We start from the raw sequence: 16,740 nt of genomic DNA, 5'->3' as shown, positions 1-16,740 counted from the left end.
TCCATCCATCTACCGCTGAGCGCAGGATGTCGAGGCCGAGGAGCAGCACTCGACAAAGCAGAGCGGTGGAGCCACGAATGATCGCACTCGTGTTCGTTTGGTGTGACTGAACGTTTCAGTCTAGTCGATTATGAGTTTTATTTTCTATTTTGTATACAATCTTTAAGAAAATAACTATTTTTGGGGGGTGTAAAGTTCAACTCTTGAACTTCAAGAGCCTGCGGACAGGATGAAATACTTAATTATGAATTTATCTGGGTGAAAAGAAATAAAAGTTTGTCCAAGCAGTGACATGGTTTCTCCACCGTTATTACATCTGCACACAGATCAGAGGCGGCTTCAAAAGTTTTCCAGCTTCCCCGATGTCGTTATAATTAACTGCAACAAACAAACTTAAAAGTTCACGTGGCGATTTAAGACAAATCCAGCCAGTTTCTGTTACGTTACTCTGATTTCACAAAGAAAACTGAACTTATCACATCAGAAGCTTGGTTATGACTGAGGTCGAGGACCACCCAGTCGGATGTGAGAAGAGAGACTTCTAAAGATGAGAAATTTATGTCTGTTATTTCTATTATTTTGGACTTTTCCTGGCTGGGTCGTGTTTGGTTTGTTGTCTGCCTCTGCCGGGGATCGGCGTCAGTAAATATTTCATCAGGGAGGTTTAAATTCCTCCTCCGGGAAAAAAAAAAAAGCTACCGGTAATCCTTCCTCCCCCCCCTCGTCTCTTTAGACGGAGTGAATGCCATCTCATACATATTCATTGGAGCAGCAGGTGACTTGTTTTGTATCTTCAAACATGAACATTCGACCCTGAAAGCATCTCGTGACAGCGTGACGTTTACACACACACACCTTGACAAACTCTCGATTCCGTGCGCCGAGCTCACATGATGAAATGTTAGAAAGCAATGACTGGAATGTGGAATTCGGTTGCACGGATTTCGACACATAAAGCGCACCTGCAAGCAGACACTTGCCACCGTTGTGTTGTGTTGTGTGTGTGTGTGTGTGCGGGGGTGTGTGCGTCTTTTAATCCTTGAAAAAAGGCCGGCAGTGACTGGCTCAAAAATCGGATGTTTCTCATTCGAGCATTTCCCAGACACACCTCTTTCTCCCTCCTCGTTGTTGTCGGCCTCTCCTCCTCCACCTCCTCCTCTTCTCCTTCTTCTTCCCCTTCAGTCTGTCTTCCCCATAATTTATTTTACAGTTGTCGGTAACTGCTTTACCCTGAGAGAGAGAGAAAGAAAGAGAGAGGGGGTAAAAAGGATTTAGACAAAGATGTAAGCTGCTGTTCACCTCTTCTTACCCTCCTCCACCTCCTCCTTCATGACACACACTCACATGCCCGTAGCCTTGAGGCAGTATAGTTAAGGAGGTATGTAAGGTTTGTCATTTGAAGGACCTTGAGAGAGAGAAAAGGAGGTGAGAGACGAGGAGGGGGCAGGGAAGGAGACGACAATGTTGCAAAGGCTGGAGGAAAAAAAAAAAAGGTGTTTGGAGATGCAGGTGTGTGTGTGAGAGGCAGCCATAAAGCCACACACACACTTAAAGATTAGTCTCGACATTGAGATGCATTGCTGAGTCGAGGAGGGGCTGACATAAAGCAGAGAGACAGCAAAGGTATTAGCAGCTCATAAAAAGGCACTTAGAGCTGCTGCATACATTCATCCCGGCTCGCTGCTACCGAACACACACACACACACTTTCACACACTTTCACAGGGAATTACAAAAAGATGTTAGTGAAAAGGCGACTGTGGGAGAATCTTGCAAAGTTATATAAACGGCAGAAATAACCTCTGCGGTGAAAGAGGGATGGTGGCACGTGTTGAGAGAAAGTGTGTCAGAGCCGAGGCGCTGTATAAGGCTGCAATTTCAGCAAGGAAGAAAAAAAAAAAAGTGTGCCAGTATAATCAGCTACGAATCATCTCATTTCACATTCTTCAACTCCGCCCACGAGATACAATCCTTCCATTCTTGTATTTTTACTCATTCACTCCACCAGGATGTTGGAGCGGGATGCACACTCACTCTGGAAAATAACTTAATACCAAAAACTGGAGACGTTTAAAACCTCCTGAAAGAAAATCCAGTTGGGATTTCTCTCTCTTTGATGCTTTTCTAAAAGGGTCAGACGCGCCGACAGAGGAAGAAAGTTGTGACAGATTTAGAAAGCTGTAAAAAAAGAAATCCACAGAGAGAGAGACAGACAGCTTTGCCCCGGAGGTTTCGGAGGAGGAAACAGGAGACAGATAGAGGCAGCGATAATCTGAGGGAGAGACAGACGGAGAGAGAGGGAGGGAAGAGCACAGCTGTTGTGTGGACGAGTTGAAAAAAATATAGATAAAGAAAGCCAGGAGGTGCACAAGTGTGAAGGGCAAGGAGAGAAGAGAGTGACGAGGACGACCAAGGCTGCAAAGAAAGACCGACACACATGGGGAGAGACGCCGAGTGACAAGACAAAAGAGTCTGAGGGATAATTCAAGTTGAAGGTCGTAAGAGGAGATAAAAAAGGAGACAAACAGAGATTCTGACACCTGACTTCAAGTCAAACAGGGAGAATGGAGGCGCAGCAAGACGAGAGGAAAGACTTCCTCTGAGGTGAATGAGAGAAAAAAAAGGAGCCGTGTTTGACGCCGCGAAGAAGAAGAAGAGGAGACGATTTCCTCATCATGTTTTATTCAGCTGGTTTCCCAAATTCAAACAACCTGCGCCGGAAGAGCAACTTCGTCCCAGGGTAGAATGAAGAGAGGAGCAAAGAGATACCTGCCGAGTCTGTGATTCCCTCCTGCTCCTCCTTCTCCTCCTCCAGACTCCTCCACCTACCCTCTCCTCCTCCCTTTCTTTCACTTTACATCCAGGTTTTAAATTCACTGAACTTCCTCCTTCTCTTCTGTCCTGGCATCTCCTCTCCTCTCCTCTCCTCTCCATCTCCTCACTATGTGGATACCAGCTTTGCTCCTATGGATTCTTAATATCAGCAATTTGTGCTCAGGACAAGACTATACAGACTATTACCAAACTGGAGACATGGGCACCAAGGTGAGACATTTCATTTCTCCATCATCTATAACAAACTTGCTTGGCTTGAACTCAAATATTGCTGCATGTTTGATGTTTCTCATTGGCTTTAGACCAAACTGCTAAAGAGTTTCTCAAACTTCTACAAAGCAATGTATGAATAAATGACAAATGCTGGCATAAGAGGTAAAATAAAGTTGCCATATCTCAAGTAAACTGAACACCTATGGGGAAACGTTGGAGCAGCGGCATCAAAACCAAACCAAACGTCTCATTGAGATCATGAAAGACCTGACAAGCAAAGTATGTGTATACAACAACATCTTAACAAAGCAGTTCAGCCTCACAATGATATATGTGGTGGTTTTAAACTGCATGAGCATGCAGGATATCTCTGTAATCCAGTGCAGAGAGCAGACATTGTCTATTTAGTCAAGAGAAACACCATTGGTGGTACACAACCACGCTTAACTCAACATTTTGAATGAGATCACTGGAGTCTGATTTGAAAATAATCTTGTTTCAATATCAGTCACGTTCATGCACGTGGCATCCAACTAAAATGCGATGGCAAGTTAGGAAGTGGAGGTAAAATCATGGGGTACCTCTTTTCCACTAACTTAGCTCAGGTTCCTTCCAGGATTCAACAACAGTCAACGTTAGATAATCAACTTTAAGGGCTGATGAGATACAAGACAGCATCGTCTGCATAAAAACAGACGTTGCAATGTGCCTGAAATGGATCCTTGTGGAACACCCCTTGCCCTGATTTGAACCAGGTGTAAGCAGAATCAACGAAATCAGTGGAAAGAAGCGTATTTAGCAGAAATCAAGGTTCAAGGTGAATCTATTTAAGCTGTAGTTCCTTTATGCTACACGCTAAACGAAAAAACTATTTATGATGCCGCGTGGGGGATGAATTAAGGAGTCATGAGGCTGTCACGATCAACGGTATCAAAAGCCTTTGACGTATGCATAAAGAGTGCAGCACAATGTTGCTTTTCACCAGTGGAAGATATTATTTCCCCTGAGTTCCTGAGATGACCAGTGATCCTCAAAGTTATATAGGCCGATAATTGTTCAGGGTAACACGCTTTATGTAGTGAGTTCATCCCATCATCTCTAAGACGCTTTGTTAGTTTTTCCTCAGAGGATCAGTGTGTAGGATTTATTGGCCAAACATTCCTAGTTGTAATTTATTAAACTTGAATGCAAATCAATCTGATTGACCATTAAAAGTACCAGCTTATAAGTAGTGTTAATCATGTTTCCCCTTTTGGTTTCTGTGATGTGGTTTTAAATAATGCTGAGCCCAGTTCCATGTAAAAGACATAATTTACACTGGTTTCTAATTCACTGTAAATGCTGTCCATGCACCAAGAAGGAAACCATCCGGTTTCAGTTCCCACACATTGGTTTTTCTATGAAAGTGTCTGTGGTAATGTCAAAGGCTTTCCTGATAGGAGTGAGTCATTGGACTAGTCATCATTCATTGATGTTATAACAGTGACACGAGATAAATCTGCCTCCTGCGTAAGTGAATAGGGCCAGCCTACTCTCTTTTATATTAACATCTGTCATAATGGTGTTACTTAGCTTAATCATTTCTAAAAGTGGCACCAAAAAAGTATTAGATATACATAAAGACTGCAGATCAGAGAAGGAATATCAAAAGGTCTTGTGACATGCAAACATTTTGTCTTTTTGGAGTTAAGAACAAGCTCTAAGTTAATAAAAGATGGTATGTAAGGTGTCATCATCAGCATAAAAACGGACGTTGCAATCCCCCATTTAAAAATAAGTTTGAATTGATTTGAAATGTTTGAGCAACAGCAGCCGAAAACAGAAACATGATTCGAACCGGAATAATTTTCAAAGCGGCTTATTTGGCAAAATATGAAGGTTCATTGTTTATTCATAACAACGAATGAACAACGCAAGGTAACCTGAGGTAACAAAAACATAACAGTCTTCAAGTGATAATACGCCAATGAAAACACGTGTAATTGTTATCATCAGAGTTTGATGCAATCAATCTGACTAACCGTCAAAAATCATGTTTCCTTTTTGGAAATTTACAGCTTGTTTCTATGACGCTGTTTCAAATAATACTTTGAGCCCAGTTCCGTGTACAAGTCATAATTTACTTTGGTTTCAAATGTCTAATTTACTGTAAATGCTGTTTATGTGCCAGGCAGGAAACCATTTGGTTTTCAGTTTCAAGCCATGTTAAATTTCAACACATTGGGTTTTCTGTGGAAGTGTCTGGTGTGGTGACTAAAAAGAATCACTCATTAGTTATTGATGTCAGACCAGTGGTGTTGGCATATTTTACCAGTTAACAGCTGACCAGTTACCAACTGTTAAAAGACAAAGTGTGAGTTAGCATGTAACAGCAGCTTCATACATGAAATGTTTATAGTGTAAAGGCAGAGTGAGTGTCAAATGCATGGGTGTGTGCATGTATCCAGTGATGGTCATTCGTCCCTCATGACCTCATACTCCCAATAGCGATGACCTCATGTCCTGTGATCAGTTAACAACACAAAGGAGAGAGAGCCTTAAAAGAAAAAGAGAACACGCAGCAACACAAGACAAATCTTTACATCGGTTCTAGCATTCAGCTGTTTATCACCATCGTCGTCCAAATGGACGTCCAATTTGGCTCCCAGACTGGGTTACATCACTTGAAAGCCAGTATTTTTGTTTTGTTGTAGGGTGGGCAATGTCGGTCCAAAGTCCATCACTTTGGTCCAGACTGAAATACCTCAACAGCTACCGGACGGATTGATGAAATCATATTCAAACATTCACTTTAACTCTTTGGTTAACAGATATTCATGTCCACACCAGGTTGAACTGTAACCAGTCTCCTGACTTTTTATCCAGCGCCACAAACTGCTAGCAGAAAAATATGTCGAGACAGATTAGATGGATGGAAACAAACGGAAAGGGAGGAGGGCGGCGAGAGTGAAGGAGGAAGAGATAAATGGAAAGACTGATAACGGAGATCTGGTTTCTGTTTGTTAGTAATGCCAGCTGTACCAGTCTGCTCCTTCACAGCCTGGGAAACCAAACAACCATCCTCAATGAAGGAATTAAACTCCCGGCTGATGTTTAGTCCCCAACAGATGATACCATGGCCTCACGCCAGGCCGTTACACGATTAACCTCTTAGCTTTCATCTGCTGTAGCAGAGCAGCCATCTGTCATGACGACAGAAAAATCATTACGAGGATGACTCAGAGCGGGGATCGCTTTTAGGACGATCCACTGTCAACTGGACCTGGTCCACCACATAAAACCCTCTTTGTGCATGAATAATAATGATATTGTGGGTGTTGGCTGAGCTGATCTCCAGTCAGTGTTTGATCCATTCAAAGAGGCCCAACGTTGCGTTTAAGGTCTCCTCTGAGCTCTTACGTAGGGCATTAAAGGTTGGAAGTTTAACTTGTCACACAGGGCACATTAAAGACAGGTAGCGTGAAACAAAAGCACAGAAAAGAGAAAGACTTCACTCCATTGTGTACTCGGAAGGAACAATGTGTGTGCGCAGGTGAGGAGAGGACACACGTACCCATAATAACTAACAGTAGCCAACAGCAACATGTTACAACACATTGGTAACTGAGGTATTTTCTCTGTTTATCCAGCTCAAACCAGCAAAGCTTACACAGTAAATTCTACTGTATGTAATCATTTTCCCCCACAAAACAACGCCTGGAACAAATTTCCCACAAATAAACATTTAAAAATGTAAATAGAAATGTATTTTTAAGGATTTCTATCATATTAAACTGTGAAAAACAGGATATTGGGCTTGATTTTTCGCCTGTTAACTCCCTTCTGGGCGATGTCACAGATGAATACAATGCTTTGTGGTGACAAATTAAGGGATGTAATGTTATTAAAGCCGCATTTATCACTACGTTTCATTCCCCGTCTTCCAGGCTCCAGCGTTGTCAGATGACCAGCCCGGTTTGGAGACGGTGACGAGCGTGGATCAGCTACTACAGCTCCTGTACCCTGAATACAGTTTGCTCCAGCACTGCCTGAGGAAGAAATCGTGGCACGCCTCCTCCACCTCTTTTCCCACCTCCTCTGCGAGCCCTTTAGTCCACTCCAGCGACGACGACCTGTGGGGTCAGCCGAGGGAGGAGGCTATTTTCAAAATGGACGGGACTTTGGAAGGTAAAGTTCGAATTTGAACCAGTACGCGTTCAAAATGCAACATACGGACTAGATTTGGTGTAAGATCTCACATCTCTTTAAGGGGGAACTTCTTCCTCAAGTCAGTCTGTAGTATTTTGAACACTAGAGTGGCAGATTTCATTGCACTGGAGACACAAAAGTAGGTGGTAAAGAAGCTTGGTTGGAAAGAAAACTGGAAAAATCTACATTAGGTACAATATTTGAGAAGTTGATGATTTCCTGTCGTCACCCCAAAACCACTAATAACAGATAAATTAAGAACTGAAATCCAGTTACTAAATCACATGTTTTTCAGTCATCCTAGAGGAGATGCAGCGGACTTCGTGCCAGCCCAGAGAGGTGTGCGTCGAGGTCGCCAAAGAATACCCAGAATCCACCAGTCAATTCTACCTCCCTCGCTGCGTGGCGCTGCATCGGTGCGGCGGATGCTGCACCAGTGAGGCTCATTACTGCACCAACACGAGCCACGCGCTCGTAAACAAGACGGTAAGCGCCGCATCTGGAGCCTTCTTGCATCTTCACGCGTCAAAGCTGCCTCAGGAATGAGGGCAGAATCCAATCTACCCACTTACATAACCAACTCATCTGTATCGCAGCCCACCCTGACTTCAGTGGGACGCCCTTTGGCTGTGACTGGACATCCAAGTCGATGCAGTACAGTCACGCACAATCGTTGCACAATCTTGTAACAATTACATCAACTTCAGCCGAAACACAACATTGTAGAAGAAGAACATCCAAAGGTCCAAAGTGTTCTCACATAATCTGCAGTTTTGCACACACACGCCTCTAACCTTCGTCTTTAATTCCTTCCCACCACAGCTGATCGAGCTCTCCCCACGCAGGACGGACCGCACAGTCGTCATGGTGACCTTCGTCAACCACACTTCGTGCGAATGCCTTTCCAAGCGGCCGCTCCACTCCATCATAAGACGAGCTGCAACAGATCACCTGTGAGCAAGAGTGACATTTAGAAACACTTGAGTCATTTTTTTCCATGCATTTTATAATTTGTTTATGTGTGCGTGTGCGTAGGTGTTCCCCGCCCGAGCTTCCCTGTGCCGCAGGGTCATTGTGGGATCCGGTGAATTGTGTCTGTGTCTCTACAGAAGCCTTAAACTACCCAGAGACTGGTAAGTGAGCATGAATCACGTTGGTTATTCAGCTTCTGTGGTCGCTTCATGCTCGGTTTACGTCACCCTTAAGGGCTTTTAAAGCCATTTTTGTGATACCAAGCGTTGTTTTCTTGACCTTTCTCTAATTTTCGATGGTTTTCTTGTGAAAGACTGGATACTTTCAGCTCTTGCGGCTTCTGAAATCCATAAAATGAATCATGTGAGGCCATGAATGTTAAAAACCTCTGGGCTAGACGGGCTTAAAGTCCTTCAGGTTGGCTCCATCTGGGGGTCCTGACCTGATATTTGGTACAACTCGTCAATATTTACACAAAATTAAACTTTGTATTGTCAATAAAGGCAGCCGGGATGTCAAACAAGCAACACGCACAACCTAAATCAAGCCATATGTTGCGTTACGAGAACAGGATTTACCTCACGGATGAAATATTGCAGGCAGCACAGTGTTTGGATAGTGTGATGAATCAGCAGCAGGTTCAGGATCTGAGACAGACTGCAGAGACTTCAAATCATGAAACAAACACAACCAGGTGATTTCAATCATGAATTGGAAACCACCTGCTGCAGAGAGTTTGATAGCAGCGTAAACATGAACAAATGTGTTCTCTTGTTGCATGAGCCTGAATGCAAAATGTGGCTACACCTTAACTCAGTAAGTTTTGGGACGTGAGCCAGATTTTTTGGCGTAGTTTCAAAGGTGATGATGATGCCTGGGCGGCAAATGAAATAATCTGAAACGGCTTCTCCCAGAGGGAATGTTTATTCAGCGGTAACGTGAGAAATGAAAATGTCTTTGTGGCATTTTTACTTGTACAATCATGCAGCGAGCTACAGCGTCTTCCATTTCCAGCTCCTATTTCTTTTTCTAATAATAAACTGGAAACGTTACCTATCACGTTGTCTTAAAGAACGGACTGAAAATAGATACCAGTGGGAAAGAGTCTGAATGACGAGAAACAAACTTTGAATATATACACATCAACATTTTGAACGTAGTTTCTAAACTAATGTTCTCACAAGCAAAAAGTTCTCTTCTACGTATTAGATGCCAAAAAGCTCAAAGAAAATGCTAGTTTAACTGCTCAGGCTACTAAAATAGTAGCTTCCATGCATATGTAGCGTTATTACCATTCATAAAAACCATGCTAGCAGCTCTCGCTAGCAGTGCTTTGAGCTAAATGTATGCTACCTAGCTGATATGTTTACCCAACAAGTCTAGCGGCGATGGTCTAGCTAACATGGCTTTAGCATAGCAGTGTTTTGAGCTAACTAGCATGCTAACTGATGTTTACCAGATTCCATAGATGCTAAAATCCATGCTAGTGGCATGGCTGCTTAGTTCACAGCAGCTGTAGCTTTGGGCTAAATGCTACCATTAGCATGCTAAGTGATGCTTAGCCGCTATAACGTTTACTCAACAAGATGCTAACAAGTTAACATCCATGGCTGCTTAGTTCACAGCAGCTGTAGCTTTGAGCTAAATGCTACCATTAGCATGCTAAGTGACGCTTAGCTGCTATAATGTTTACTCAGCAAGATGCTAACAAGTTAGCATCCATGGCTGCTTGGTCTATAGCCATGTTAGCAGAGCTTTGAGCTAAATGCTACCATCAGCATGCTAACTGAACAGCTTCACCATGTTAGCTTAGCCTCCTAGCATGCTAATATTTTCTAATTGGCACCAAACACAAAGTACAACCAACGCTATAAAAAAAAAAATGTTTTTGACCTGATGATGTCACTAGAGGATCACCAAAGTCACTAGGGTTCATTCCCCTGGGGACCATGAATATCCCAAAGAGATTCCATATTTTAGTTTCAGTCGGACATTCCGGCATCCCAACATCAACAAACAGAGAAACAAAACAAAGCTGGAAAAATAATTAAACATATTTTTTCCCCTTCCTTTCCATGTGGCCTCCAGAGGCGCTGGACTCAGGTCTGCTGGCTCTCTGCGGGCCCAACAGGGTTCTGGACGAGTCCACCTGCGACTGCGTGTGTCGAAACGGACTCACCGAGGACAGCTGCGATCCAGGCTGGAAACTGGACCACAACAACTGTAAGTAGGGTTTTTTACATTTACTGTAAATACACCACACAGGTGCTGAGAAACCGGGCCGTCATACCGAAAGCAAACAGGCAAGACCGAGCCAGCACGGGTAAACACAGATAGGGGAAAGTTTTGGGAAGTCGGGCTTTTACGCAAATGTCTGCAGAAACAAGTCAGAACCCGAACACCAAATATTTAGCTGAACACACACAGACAGAAGTGCACAGTTCAATATCTGATCAAGATGTTTCCTGTTTAAACTCCCTCAGGTGAATGCCAGTGTGAAGGTCAAGGTGATGGGAAGCTGTGCCCCACCGGTCAGCGGTGGGATGAGGAGCTGTGTGGCTGCGTTTGCGCTGCAGAGTGTCCCGGGAATCAACCCCTCAACCCGGACACCTGCCTGTGTCAGTGCAGGGAGAGCCCGCAGTCGTGTCTGCGGCAGGGCAAGAAGTTCAACCCAAACACCTGCAGGTAAGACGTCACAATCCTGCTGAAGTGTCCTTGAGCAAAGCTCTGAATTTCTCAGCTCTGCACTCTAAAAGACTCCCTGCGGAAAGGGAGGAATGTCTCCTTTGGGGGATGAAATTATCCCAAGTATGCACATTCTGGGTCTCTGCCAGCTGGACCCTTTACTCGTAGAACCGTAGCCAAGAAAGTCAGTAAGTGATAATAAAGTTTAGTCGTAAATATTTTGATCTTGCTTCTGTATCTGGAACAACATTGTTTAAATTCATAGCAGCTGGGATTCATCGTTTGCACACTTCATGAAGTCACTCAAGATGATAGTTCCCCTCTAACAAGACATTTCTCAATCAGTCTTGTTAGTCTTAGTTGGTCTCTAAGCGACAGTGTTTTTCCTCAGCGTCGTAGAGTTCATCACACGTAAGACGGATGAAAATCGTGTGTTTATACGCTCGCTTTCATTTCCATGAATCCCCCACATTGCGTCAAAACAATTCATTTGAATTATTAGTTCCTCTTTGCCGACTTCCACAGTTGCGTAAATTGACCTGATCTAAACCCTGTGTCCTTTACAGCCGCACTGCACTTTGTAACATTAACATCATGGTCCAGAACAAACTCCTTGTAAAAGCCGAGAGCTTTAGTGGGCAAGTCGGTGACGTAACGTGAGTCTTAAAACTAATCAGCAATGATGACATCATTGTATTTATTGGTTTCAGTGCAAGTTTTTACCAAGTGGCTGGGAAGTGTAGAAGTGCCAAAAAAACTGCAGATCCTCAAACGTCCACTTGAGGCTGGCTCCAGAAGTGAGTCTCCATAAGTCCCCATGTTCAAATGTCCAACTTCACAGCAGAAATAAACATGTTTACAGCCTGAATTTTGGCGTCATTCACCGATGATCCAGCAGTTTTTTGGCACTTCAGCATTGGCTACACCACTTAATTAACTGGGTTTGAGGGATATTATTTGAGTTACCTGAACCAGTGGCTTATACTGGGACAACTGGTTCTGTCTGCCGGGTTTTAGGCGCTAGCTCGGCCCGGTCCTGGTCAGCCCTTGGGGTGCCATCACAGCTCATCGCCCTGGGAGCACAGCGAGAGAAAGGGGTGAGGAAAAGAGTGAGAGAAAGCAAGCAAACTCTCAATGGACGTATCATACATTCCAAAGTCGACATTTTCTTTCGTTCACATGTTTCCATATGACCTTTTATGGACACGTGGTGCCTGAAAGTGTGCGTGTTTTGTCATGCGTGTCGTGGTTCCCACAGCCAACACGCAAGAGCTCTGCCTCCTTTTGACCCAAGAGGCCTGCAGAGAGACAGACGTGGAGGCCGGCTGAACTCGATGACAGTGAGCAGAGCAGCCATCAGACGGGGCGCGCAGGCTCGGAGATAGATGGAGTGACAGCCACAAGGAAAAACACATTAGCAGACGGGACGGGAGCTTTAATATGAGTGATTTCTAATCGTGGCTTTGCACATGTGGGAAAGTTCACAGATGTAACCTTTGATGGCAGAGTTTCTTAACGTTCTCAACGTCTTAACGTTTGGCTTTTTTTGAGCTTTATTTTTTGACGGAGGCAGCTGAAGAGTGACAGGAATGTGGGGAGAGAGAAAGAGAGATAGAGGAAAGACATGCAGCAAAGGGCTGCAGGTCGGATTCAAACCCTGGGCTGCTGCGGCAAGGCAAGGCGTACATGGGGTGGAGCTAATCGACACTTAGTCTAGATTTAAAATAACTTCACTAAGTGTAGATTTAAACTAAGTGTGTAGGATTTAGTGGCATCTAGTGGTGAAGTTGAAGATAACAACCGACTGAATACCTTTGTCCAATCTGGGTTTGTAGCAATTTATTAAACTAGTTAAACAAACTAGTTCTTGGAGAGATTAGTAATTAGTAATCTCCTCACATCACCCACGCCTTCCTGGTGTAAAAGGGGAAACTGGCAGCCTCCATGGAAGAGGACCCGCTCCCACTGTAGATATAAAAACATATACATGCCTGAAATCATAGGCATGAATATTATTTTAAGACGCAAATCTAGTAAATCACTGAGATAGTCGTAACTAATCAAGGCTCTACAACTTTAGTATGGATTATTCACGTACGGACAAGACAACTTTTGTCCTCTTTCCATCATTCTTTTCATCATTTTGTCTATTTTGTTATGTTTGATTCGACATCTGGTCACAGGAGGTGGTACAACAGAAGACCATACACCTACTGTGAAGAAGAGTTCACAGAGTTTGGCCCGTGTTCCTCGCCTCTCTGGAGGAAATTTCAGTCTTTGTCCTCACACACAGAAACGTTTGATGCACGCACAAAACAAAACTTGGAACGGGGTTTATCCAAAAGGGATGTGAAGGTCTGAATAATCAATCGTACTCAGGCCAAGAGATTATAATATAATCTCCCTTGTGTGTTCTTTCTTTCTTTCCCTTCCACCCCTCCCCTCCTCTCTCAATCTTCCATCTCCCTTCTTGATCTTGCTTTTTCTGGCCATCTTCCTCCTCCTCCTCCTCCTCCTTCTAGCTGTTACAGGTTGCCTTGCAGAAAGCCCAGACCTGTGTGCCAGACTGGATTTTACTACAGCCCCCAGGTCTGCCAGTGCATCCCCAACTACATGAGGCCTCAGTGGAATTAGCCGGTCAGGAGCAACTGTGCAGCTTTATTGCCTTTCTTCACAGCAGGAAGGTGGAACTACTAATTTAAATGTAACGGACTACAAGCGGCACTTTTATTAGTGCTCTGACACAAAGGACGGGAGTGCTTTCCCAGTGGAACACACTCAGAAAAGTGGAATTATCTCAGCCGAAGAGAGAAAATAAGGAGATATTTGACTCTCTGGGGATGTGTTGGCCCTTTACCCGACACTAATAACACAATCCTGACTGGAAGCGACCAATCAGACACCTGAAAAAAACAACAACCCACAACAGCAGCAAAGGCGGGATGGACCAATCAAGACTCTGAAGCCAGCGTTCATCCCTGCTGCCGCGACGTGTTTGAGCACGATACTCAACCACCGATCTGCTGCAGAGACGCCACTCATGACTGCGAAATGGAAAGTGGAATAAAATAATGACAGACCATGCTTTTTTTTTTAAATAAGCTGTAGGCAACTTCTTCACACTTTGGCAGCCTTGAGTCGTGAGATATTTGAGAGGTTGAAGGATTTATTTAGCAGAAATCGTGTAATGTGATGTTGCAGAGGCCTTATGTTCCCCTCTGTTTGTGGAGGTGGAAAAGGTGACGGTGTTTATCGGGGGTTACACAGATTACTACGCCGAGAGGAGCGAAGTGAAGCTTTTGTCGCAGCTTAGTTTTGTTTGTTTTTTTATCTCTTTAGCTGGTGCAGCTCGAGGTTTTAATGTTCGATTAAACAGCTATTATATCCTCCAGTTTCAACTTGCCTCTACTGCAGTGCTGCTCTTTGAAGATCTTCCTCATATATATATATAAAGGCTGAGTCCAATCACAACTGATTGATGGTAACACTTGGGTACATCTTCTAGTAATTTAACTTTACACTAAGTAATATTATTTGTAAATATTTAAATCTTTGTCATATTTAAAACTGTTATTTTAAAGATCGTGTAGATGTAAAATACTTGTATTTAAGTCACTATCACAACTGAATATTGTTTTTGGAATGAAACTATTTACGTGTCTTTGTACTCTTCATGGAGAATTTTGAATTATTGTCTTACATCTGTCCGTTTTTTTCCCAGCACTGCAAACGATTCATTTTAACATTTCATTTAGATACAGTTTTAAAAGATGATTTTAAGGCTCAGAAATACTAAATGTCAGTACAAAGATTTATTGCTACATAGATAAAAAAAATTCTTTCATCATGCTATTAAATATTTAAAGTAGTTCTTAAGTATTAATTAAAAGCCTTGTCAGACTGATATGTGTCCTCATTGTTAATTTCAAATATATACATTTTATTTTGTAGCTTATCAAGGTTTTTTCTGAACACCAGCCAACAAGTGAGTATGGAACAAACCCAATAGCAGCACAAATGAACCAAGTCTTTATTCAGCAGACTATCACAGGTATACAGCAAACCAGAAGATGGTGACAGAGAAGTAGATCCAGGTGAGTACGGCAGGTAATGGATGTGAGGAACTCGTGAGAAGACAATAGTGCAGAAGTTCTCAACGAGTATGATTAAGGGGAAATGAAGCAAACTCACTGCTGGTGAAACTCTGACTGGACTATGGTTCAGATGAGGACTGGGTGAGGATCCGGACCTTGAGACGGAGTACGGAAGGCTGGTGGATATACCAGGGCAGAGAGGTGTAGCAAACGTCGGAGGCAAGTTGGGTCGATACCAGGTAAGCAGTCTGGGAACAAGTGCTGGAGAGTCAGGCATGGGAGCAAAGACAATCTGGCAAAGAGTGAATGAAGAGTGTGAAGCTGCTGGCTTGATTGGAGATTGTGAGCAGGTGAGAGTAGTTCAGCTGATGAGGGATGTGGCTAAGCAGTGTCCACTTGAGGCTGGCTCCAGAAGTGAGTCAGTCTCCATAAGTCCAACTTCACAGCAGAAATAAACATGTTTACAGCCTGGTACAAAAAACAGTTTTGGTCTCTGTAGCTAATTTCCCCGTTCATGACAACTGTACTGAGGGTGAATTTATATACAACTCACCTGTTCAGGTTATATTAAGGCTTAAAGTTATGCAGGATTGAGAGCGTGGACGCTTTGATTGACAGGTGGGTGCTGTTACAGGTGGCTTTGGCGTCATTAAGCTCGCCTCAGGTCTGCTGATGATCCACACAAAGAAGAAGAAGAAGACTCCTTAGGAGCTGCCACGCTGTCCCTAACACAATCAGCTTAATTAAATTTCCCTAACACAATCAGCTTAATTAAATTAAATCTTGTGATAGTTATTTTCCAGATTTATCAACCACGTTTCCCTCAATCGGTGGATAAAAACAACCTAGTCCTAGATTTACCAGCCTGCTTTTCCAGCTCCTGTTCTGGCACGACACTCCTTCCCGGTGGTTTCAAACCCAAACCCAAAATAATCCAACAAGGCATCAGCAAACACGAAACAAAACCGCTGATTATTATTACAGGAGAGGGGCAGAGCAGGGTTAGTGTTAGGTACCTATGATTACACCTATGATTTCAGGCATGTTACCCAATACAGAAGTGCCAAAAAATGTCCACTTGAGGCTGGCTCCAGAAGTGAGTCAGTCTCCATAAGTCCCCAAGTCCAAATGTCCAACTTCACAGCAGAAATAAACATGTTTACAGCCTGGTACAAAAAACAGTTTTGGTCTCTGTAGCTAATTTCAACGTTCATGACAACTATATAACAATCCTGCATAACTTTAAGCCTTAATATAATCTGAACAGGTGAGTTGTATATAAATTCACCCTCAGTACAGTTGCATGTGGCAACTCGAGAATGGGGCTTGCACGTCACATTGCTCATGTTTCAAATTGACAATCCAGTGAAAAGTACCTCCACCCCTTGGCACGCACACACCTATGGGTGGGAACTTGACTCTTCCTGTGGTCTCCCGTCTTTCTGTCTGGCCCATGTGACCGTCTGCCCATCAAACTGCCTCAGCACTTGTCTGTCTGATGTTCGTCTGGCCTGTCTGCATCATTAGCTGATTACAGTGATTAATGGCTGAGCTGTAATTACCATCATCAGCCACAGACAGCCTCGGCTACCTAAAACATATTTAATCTCTGACTGTGTGTGTGTGAACCTGAGCAGCAGAGTGAATGTGCTTAACCACCAATGACTGACAATGGGATTCATTTCAAAACAACGCTGCATGCCGTTGCTCATGCTGCTAGAAACTTACCCTGGAATATCCTTGAGTGAGTCTGA

At 43.5% G+C, this 16,740-nt stretch overlaps 1 protein-coding gene across 1 annotated transcript; it reads left to right on the top strand.

Moving 5' to 3' along the window:
- Positions 1-1,236: 1,236 nt before the first annotated feature.
- LOC104937628 (vascular endothelial growth factor C) lies at positions 1,237-14,796 on the top strand. The gene is made up of 8 exons (XM_010753904.3): positions 1,237-3,044; positions 6,974-7,214; positions 7,531-7,721; positions 8,058-8,188; positions 8,271-8,368; positions 10,296-10,430; positions 10,691-10,892; positions 13,415-14,796. The coding sequence occupies exons 1-8, from the start codon at positions 2,943-2,945 to the stop codon at positions 13,524-13,526; spliced, it is 1,212 nt and encodes a 403-aa protein (XP_010752206.1). The 5' UTR covers positions 1,237-2,942; the 3' UTR covers positions 13,527-14,796.
- Positions 14,797-16,740: the final 1,944 nt, after the last annotated feature.

Source organism: Larimichthys crocea, unplaced genomic scaffold, assembly GCF_000972845.2.
Source record: "Larimichthys crocea isolate SSNF unplaced genomic scaffold, L_crocea_2.0 scaffold288, whole genome shotgun sequence".
Lineage (NCBI taxonomy): Eukaryota > Metazoa > Chordata > Actinopteri > Sciaenidae > Larimichthys > Larimichthys crocea.
Note: the sequence above shows the minus strand (reverse complement) of the source record. Positions and strands in the feature narration are given on the sequence as shown.